Source organism: Vitis riparia, unplaced genomic scaffold, assembly GCF_004353265.1.
Source record: "Vitis riparia cultivar Riparia Gloire de Montpellier isolate 1030 unplaced genomic scaffold, EGFV_Vit.rip_1.0 scaffold611_pilon_pilon, whole genome shotgun sequence".
Taxonomy (NCBI): Eukaryota; Viridiplantae; Streptophyta; class Magnoliopsida; order Vitales; family Vitaceae; genus Vitis; species Vitis riparia.
Window position 1 is genome coordinate 84,635 of NW_023269710.1, and position 9,541 is coordinate 94,175.

A 9,541-nucleotide genomic window follows, 5' to 3' on the forward strand; every position below is an offset into this window, starting at 1 on the left:
TGAAGCGCCGGTATAGTGCGGAATCTCAAAACGGCGTCGTTTCAGTTGACAGTCCACCACCCGCTTCTCAAAACTACGTCGTTGCAATGGAGAGTCCACCGAGCGCTCCTCAAAACGATGTCGTCGGAGTCCCGACTCCAACCGTTGAGGTGTGTATAGTTGCTTGCTGCCGCAGTGGTGTCTTTATAATTTTCAATTTTTTATTTTATTTTAAAATTTTAAGATATTTTAGAAATTTTTTTATAGTCAAGAAAAAGGTTTTCGTGAATATTTTTATTAAAATCGATCTGGTTAAATTGATTTTTTTAATTTTTTAATTTTATTAATTGGAATTTGAATTATTGATTAATTCATTATGGTAGGATATGTGATTATTGGACCTTTCATATAATATTTTTTTTTAAATATTCATTTTTGGTTTTTACCAATTATATTGAGTGAAAAAAAATTTAAATTTTTTTATACTAATTAATTAGTATTTAATTTATACTAAAAATGTGTTTTATAATGATTTTAAAAAATATTTTAAAATTTTTCAATATTTAAATGATAAAAAATTTCAAGTGTAAAAGTTAAAAATGCTCCTTAAAATTACTGTTAGATGGGTTCTTAATTTGTTTGAGCTATTATTTTTAAAAGAAGTGTTTATTGAAGTATTATTAGCATTTAATGAGTGATTTTCAAATTCAATAAAGGACTTGAAAATTAAATTGAAAAAAATATTTAATTTATTTTATTATAATAAAATTCTTTAGATATTTCACTCCCATTAATTTTCATTTTCGTCAAAATAAAATATAATTAAAATAAAAGAATTTTTGTACAAAAGGCATGTATCAATGTTATGTGCTTGAAAACACTTTCTAAAATATTTAAAATTTAAAGAATTATTACTTTCTTAAATTTTAAAATTAAAAGAAAAGTTTTAAATTGCACAAGACAAATTTATGCTTTTTTCATAAGAATTATTATATTTTGTATTAAAATTTATATTTAAAAAAAAATTCAAGTGCCACCTTAATTAATTATTTATGAAATATATTAAAACCCGATGTTTATTATGTTGAGAACTTGAATTTGAGTGCAGACGTCAAAGGAAGAGGCTCCTGCAATGGGGGAATGCAAAGGTGCGGAATATGTGGGTGTGGATGTTGATGAAGTAGCTCCTCTTGGAGTAGATAACTTCAAGAAAGTTTCAGTCTTACCACTTGTTTTCCTCATCTTCTATGAGGTTTCAGGGGGTGCATTTGGCATTGAGGACGCTGTGAGAGCTGCTGGCCCTCTTCTAGCCTTGCTCGGGTTTTTGATCTTCCCCTTCATATGGAGCATTCCTGAGGCGTTAATCACAGCTGAAATGGGCACCATGTTCCCTGAAAATGGTGGGTATGTGGTTTGGGTGTCGTCTGCTTTGGGGCCTTATTGGGGGTTTCAGCTAGGCTGGATGAAATGGTTTAGTGGAGTTATTGACAATGCTCTATACCCACTTCTGTTTCTGGACTATTTGAGTCCCACTGTCCCTGCTTTAAGTGGTGGCTTACCAAGAATTGCAGCGGTATTGGCTTTGATTGTAGTTCTCACTTACATGAACTACAGGGGTTTAACCATTGTGGGATGGGCTGCCGTTCTGCTGGGTTTGTTTTCAATCCTTCCATTTGTAATTATGGGACTCGTTTCGATTCCAAAGTTGAAGCCCTCCAGATGGTTGGTGGTAGAAAAGGATGTGAATTGGAGTTTGTATTTGACCACTCTCTTTTGGAACCTGAACTACTGGGACTCAATCAGTACTATTGCAGGGGAGGTGGAAAACCCAAAAAAGACTCTTCCAATGGCACTGTTTTGTGCCTTGATCTTGGTCGTCCGCAGCTATTTCTTCCCTCTTTTAATTGGCACTGGCGCTCTTTCTCTTGATCGTGAGGCTTGGACTGATGGGTATTTCTCATATGTTGCCAAAATGATAGGGGGAGTCTGGTTGAGTTGGTGGATTGCAGGGGCTGCTGCAGCGTCCAATCTGGGGATGTTTGTAGCTGAAATGAGCAGTGATTCCTTCCAACTTTTAGGGATGGCGGAGCGTGGAATGCTTCCCAGTGTCTTTGCCAAAAGGTCGCGCTATGGCACCCCGCTCATTGGAATTCTATTATCAGCTTCTGGAGTGCTTTTGCTTTCATGGATGAGCTTTCAAGAGACAATAGCTGCAGAAAACTTTTTGTATTGTTTTGGAATGATTTTGGAGTTCATAGCATTTGTTCGATTGAGGATTAAATACCCGGCTGCTCCTCGCCCATACAAGATACCTCTTGGGACAATTGGATCTATTCTTATGTGTATTCCTCCAACCATATTGATCTGTATCATGGTGGCTCTTTCTTCACTCAAAGTTGTGGTAGTGAGTCTTGTTGTTGTGATCATTGGACTTCTGCTGCACCCTTGTCTCAAATGTGCTGAGAGAAAGAAATGGTTTAAATTCTCAGTGAGTTCCGATCTCCCTGACCTTAATGGTGAAAATGATGAGAATGTCGTACCTCTAGTGGATTAACTTGAAACAACGATTCCATTACTACAGCTAAAAGTGCTAATACAGGATAGGCATACCGAAAAAGTATGATTTGGAAGAGGGCTCCATGGACGACTAGCAGGTGTGATTGTGGCTTTGTATCTGATTAAGGTTATTTCTCTAATTCAAATGCTTATCGGTATGTAGCTAATACATATTAGAGTCTTCATAGATAGGTGTGATGATCGACAACTTAGAATCAAGCATAAGTAGAAAATTGCATGAGTGTCTCTTTTAGTACTTTTCTGAGAACCCGAAAAATACTAGATAGTAGTTGATTTTAGGAAATAATATGTGGAATGTATACATTACTCATATATATCAAACCATTTGCATTGTGGAACTTCAATTATGAACACATTAGCTCACAAGTCACAACCCTTCATTTCCAACCATGATGGTTGGTTTGATTTGCGTGTTTTAAGCATTGTTTTGGTTCATTTGCTCTAAATTTAGATGAAGGTAAAGGTGTCCATTAGGTCGGGCTGCCCATTTTGGCCCGTGGCCCGGCACGCCAAAAGGCTGGGCTGGGTCAAGGCAACACAACCCAACATTGTAGCAGGCTGGGCCAACACGACCCAAAGGAGCGGGTCATACTGGGCCTAAAGAAACAGCCCGCTGGCCATCTTGGCCCTTTTAAATTTCACTTTTTACTATTTACTTTTCACTTTTTAGTACATGTCAAATGTCTATAATACCCCTTTCAACAACTATATAACAGTTAGTTTAAGGGGTAAAAAAGTAAATCAATAACTAATTTTACTTCTTTCATGTTAAATGTCAATATTACCCCTCCCAACAACTATATAATTACTAGTTTAAAGGATAAATAAGTAAATCACTCACTATTAATATTTTTATATCAAATATCTATAATACCCTTCTCAATAACTATATAACGGCTAGTTTTAAGGGTAAATAAGTAAGTGACTCACCAATACTTCTCTATAAATACCCTTCATTTTAATTCTTTCTCACACAATTCTCTATTCTCTCTCTTTATATTATTTACAATTCTCTCTACTTTCTCTTTTCACAATTCTCTAAATTGAAATTCTTTCAAGTGGTAAAGATATCTACTAACTCTACAAGTGCTAAAGATATCTACCAACTCTACAAGTAGTTATCATTCATAAGGTTGAGGTATTTATATTTAGTTATTTCATTTATTTATTTTAATTCTTTATATTTAATTTAATTGTTTTCTTTCTTTTATCTTATTTTTTTCCTCTAAAATTAAAATCACCTAGATGTAAAAAACCTTGACTTTGGTATTGATGCATCTAATGAATTTAATCCTTTTGAAGATGACGAGACTCCCACCTCCTTTAGTGTCCCTCCCTCTAACCTTCCTTAACCCAATCCCATAGGTAAAAGACTTAGGGCTAGTAGACGCACATCTATATTATGGAATTACTTTACTATAATAAATAGACAAAATACAAGAGGAGATGTAGAAAATCTAGCAAAATGTAAGTATTGTAAAAAAAAACATATAGTAGCAAAGCTAGTGGTGACACAAGTTACCTTAAAAGACATGTCGAACAATATACAAAAAAACATGGTGCATTAGACCCTAGACAATCCTAAATAAGTCAAAACAAAATAGGATCTAGTACATCTTCAATGACCCCCTTTATATACAATCAACAATTCCTACGAGAAGGGTTAGCTAAAATGATAGCCAGTATGGGGCTTCCATTGACATTTGAAGAAGATCTTAGATTTGTACATTTCATGCAAAAGTATGCCCAACCAGCCTATCATAGAATTCCTAGAACTACTTCTCGTAATAATGTAATTAAATGTTACATAAATGAAAAACAATTAGTAATTGAAGAATTTAAAAATCATAGTGGTATTGTATGGCCTCATATCTATGGACTAATCAGAGTAATGAACCTTTTACATGTGTGACATTACATTATACAGATTCAAATATGAAATTACAAAAGAAAATATTAGGTTTTCGTAAAATATTATATTCTCATGATGGGTCTTCCATATATGATTCTTTGATAAGTGTTTTTAGAGAATATGAGATACAAAGCAAAATTTTTAGTATTACCTTTGATAATGCTTCAAATAATAAAAGTATCGTAAATTTATTTGTAAGAACAATTAGAGAAGGTCCACTAAGTGAAATATTTCATGTGAGATGTATTTGTCATATAATTAAATTTAATAGTACAAGATGGTTTAAAATTCTTGTAATTTGTTAGATGAATAAAGAAATAGTAGAGTAGACCGAATAGCCTGTAATGAGGGTGATATTAATTTTAAACCATCTTGTAATATTAAATTAATTATATGACAAATACATCTCACATGAAATATTTCACTTAGTGGACCTCCCCTCATGTTGACACGATTATATTTTCTCTAGTAGCACAACATGGAGATCTTTGAGTCGACGTATTCCAATGAGCTTCTTGAGTATTGTAGTTGAAAATGCCTTTGTGAATAGATCCACTAAATTGTCACTTGATCTTACTCGTTGAATAACGATTTGATCACTCTTATGGAGCTGATGAATGTAAAAGAACTTGGGTGATATATGCTTAATTTTATTATTCTTAATGCGTTTTTCTTTAATCTGTGCAATGCATACAACATTATTTTCATATAACTTGGAAGCATTACCTCTAATGGAAGGCAATCCACATGTTTCCATTATATTTGCTTGATTGATCTCCACGAAATTGTCGTACCACCATAGATTTGAGATCGAGCTTTGCAGGGGTCTGAAAGATAGTCAACATCTACATATTCAAACAATTAAGATTCTGATAATTCTGAATAATATAGACCCATGTTATCATAGTACATGATTGACTTTAATCCAATGTCTCCAAGTTGGTGCAAAACTATATACATTAGTGCATCAATAACACTGTAATATGGTACTTCTGGACTAAGTAGTTCTTCATTATCTTCTTTAAGACGAAATATATCATTTTGCACTTCAAGTGAACGAACTATCATCAAAGAACTTAATGGATGTAATTTACCAATATGAAAGTGCTTCAAGACTTTCTTTGTATATGTTGACTAATAAACTAATATTTTGTTTAGAAAGTACTCGATCTATAGGTTGAAGCAAAAATTTTGTTTTCTAGGATCTTTCATTTCAAATTTACTTTTCAAATAGTCAACCATTCTTGTAAGCTCTTCAGGAGTTCCAACAAAATTCAATGTTCCACATATACTATAATAATTGCGAATATTCAATATAAGGAATATGCATAGACAAATAAGGCAATACATACATACTTCTCATTTCAAATATTCATTGAAATGATTGTGCCACATGCTTTTGGATTGCTTAATCAATACAAAGATCTTTGTAGCTTAATTGAGTATATGCTACAATGTTTTGATTTAGTTGCTTTAAGCATTTGAAATTCTTCATGGATTTTCATATATATGTCATTATCTAAAGATCCACGTAAATGTGCAGTAACGACATTCATGAGATGCAAATCCAGTCCTTCTGAGACTGCTAAACAAATTAGATATCTAAATATTGTTACGTCCATCATAGGAGAATATGTTTCCTTGTAGTCAATACTAGGTCTCTATGAGAAACCTTGAGCTATGAGTCACACTTTATATCTTGTGATTTCATTTTTCTCATTACACTTTCTTATAAATACTCATTTATATCCAACAAGTTTGACAATCTTAGGCTCTAGACTACAAGTCCAAATACTTCTCATTTTTCTAATGAGCCTAATTTTGTTGGGATGTATTCTTTCCATTTTGGTCAATTTTTTCTATGTTGACATTCATCCATAGTTTCTACTTTGGAATCCTCATAATTTCTTGTAATGTCAATAGCTACTTGGAAAGAAAATATATTGTCAATGATAAGAGTATTTCAATCCCATTTTTCTCCATATATAAGTAAATAATTGAGATCTCATCAATATCATATATTTGTACCTTTTCAAGAGCTAATTGTAAAATATATGTCTCTCATAGAGTTACTTGTTTAAACTGTGCCTCTTCAAGGACTGCTTGAGATTGATGAGTCCTTTTAATAACTCACTTTATATGAAACTTTTTCAAGAGTGTCACCTTTCATATATTTTTCCTTGTGTTTTCCTCTTTTAAGGAACGTGTTTGCCTTTTAAAGTCTACCATGCTTCAAGCATGCCTTAGACTTATTATTTAATTGTCTTTCAAGGACATCAACTCATTATTTAATTGTTCTTTAAGGAAATCAATTAATTATTTAATTGTCCTTTAGGGACATCAACTTGTTATTTAATTATCCTTTAAGGACATTAACGTATTATTTTATTGTCCTTCAAGGACATCAATGCATTATTTAATTGTCCTTCAGGGATACCAACTCATTATTTTATCGTCCTTCAGGGACATCAATTCGAACTAGAATATTCTAGGTCAATGAAAATGATTTTGTCACTTTCTTTGCATCAATGAAAGCATTTGGTAATTGATTTACAAGTTCTTGCAAATGAATAATCTTTTTGAGATTCCAATTCACATTGATTAGTATGAGGATCAAAATGAGTCAAAGTTAATGCATTCTAAATAATTTCATGCCGTTCTTTGGAATTGGCTATTCTCTCTCTAACGGCGGCAAAATTGTCTCATTAAAATGATAATCTACACAATATGTCATTCTACCTTTCAAGTGTATAGGTAGATTAGTCAATAGGTAAAAACTTATGGTTTTATAATGTACATCCATACAACTTTACAAAAAAAATAAAAAAATAAAAATGTATCATTTTTTACCTCGGGGGACCAAGTTGGTCTTACAAGATTCTTCTAGATCTAGCATCGTATAAAGTGTCATTTACATGGAATCAATTACTAATAGTGACATAGCATAAGCTCTTATGGAACCTTTAATCAGATTTCTATTACCTAATATAGTATTAACATTGTTTGTCATCAATGTTGTGCAATTAATGAGACAAGCGTTTCATCAAAATAACAAATCATAAAACATATCATAATGGTCCTGCCTTTGTAGAATTGAAGAAATATTATCATGGAGGAAGAGTTAAAATCAACAAAAAAAATATTAATCATCGATGATGACTTAACTTAATAAGTTGTGTAAAAACAATGAGAGCATATATAACACAACAAAATAAATATGAAAAAAATAATTTAAAATTATATGTTTCTTAAATATCTCACACATTTGATTTTGTAAGTGTGAAACAATTTATACATAAAATAATTAGGAAGTATTTCAATAATCAAACTAATTGTAGTGATAGATAGATCAATAAATTTATTCAAAATATTATTATGATATAAATCAATGTGCAAAAATTAATTTATAAATCAAAATTTAAAGATAACATATCATGATTTAAAGCATTTTGTTGTCTCAAAACTTTAATTGAAACACTACAAATCCATCTAAATATATAAACAAAGATATAACAAAATATATTGAGAATAGTAGTTGAATCTATTGTAATTTCAAAATTATTCTTGGATAATGAAATTATTGCATTAAAAAAATACCATTGGTACGTTCAAAACCAAATCATAGAAAATTAAGGATTTCAATAATTGAACTCTTAAAAAAAAAAAGGAAAACTCATATTTCATAACTGCATACTATAAAAATATATAAAATTCTCATAGCTTTAGGCTATAAGTGAAACAACAAGGTTTACATCATAATACTTCTAATAATCTCTATTTATATATAACATATATTTTGTTTCACAGATATGACTTCAAGTCATAAATTTTCTATATGGCTTGTAGCCATGAAAGATTATAAAATTAATTATTCCTCATAGGTCTTAGCTATGAGAAATTATATTATATTAACCATTTTTTATAGCTTTTAACTATAATAACATATAAAATAATAAAATCTATAGTTTTCATTTATAGGAAATAGATTTTTTTTTTCATAGAACTTTAGGCTATGAAAATGTTTTACAAAGCTTTAGGCTATAACGATATACAAATTATTTTTCATGTAGCTTCATAGCACCAAATACAAATTATTATATAACTTATAATTATAAGAATATATAGAAATATATACTTTCCTTCTCTACATAGGTTGATCATGATAAATAATATTTTTCATATTATCAATGTTATAAAAATCGGACCGGACTAATTGGTTCAACCGTTGACCGGGGCTTGATCCTGTCCGGGTGACAGATTGAGTTGGGATTGCCATCGAACTGTTGTTGAATTGATCAGCTCGGTGATCAAACCGCTAACTCAACAAATCGGGTTGTCGGTTCTGGCTTGGATCCATTCTTACCTTAATGGGCCAAAATAAGCTTTGGCCTTGTTGTGGAGCTGGGCTATCAAATGAGCCATTTGTTGTTGCTTATAAGAAGGGTTAATGTCCAATATAAAGCCATTTTATTTCCTATCTCCTTTTGATGTGGGATTGGTGGGAGGGAGAAATGAGAATTTTTTTTAAAGCATAACAACACCCTTGAGGATTTGAATTGAAGACCTCCATTTCAAATGGCATAGGCAACACCATTGCACTACTAGAGTATTTTTTAACATATTCACACAACAGTAAATTATATAACAATAATGTTTTCAAAATTTTTATAATAATAAAGTTATAAATAATAGAAGTAAAATAATGTAATAATTTTTACAACCGTAAAATAAATTAAATAATAAGATACAAAACTTTTGAATATATATATATATATATATATATATAGGTAAATTAAATAACTTTCAATGAATATCTTCAAATTTAAATATTATATATATATATTTTATTTAACAGAATTTTAAAATATGAATACATTTATGTATATTAAGTTGATAATATTAAAGATGAAAAAAATAAATATCATTGATTTTTAATGTTTTATATATTAATTTTATAAATATTTTTAAATTTAATAATATATAAAATATATATTTATGACATCATTGGTTCAATTGCGGTTCGATCACTAGTTCGACCAATGAACTGTGAATCCATAATTTTTTCGGTTCTAA

General features: G+C 30.8%; 1 protein-coding gene across 1 annotated transcript; it reads left to right on the top strand.

Annotated features, from left to right (window-relative positions):
• On the top strand, window positions 1-2,788 carry LOC117910116 (probable polyamine transporter At1g31830). The gene is made up of 2 exons (XM_034824179.1): window positions 1-149; window positions 1,088-2,788. Exons 1-2 carry the CDS (start codon window positions 87-89, stop codon window positions 2,531-2,533), a joined length of 1,509 nt encoding a protein of 502 aa, XP_034680070.1. The 5' UTR covers window positions 1-86; the 3' UTR covers window positions 2,534-2,788.
• Window positions 2,789-9,541: the final 6,753 nt, after the last annotated feature.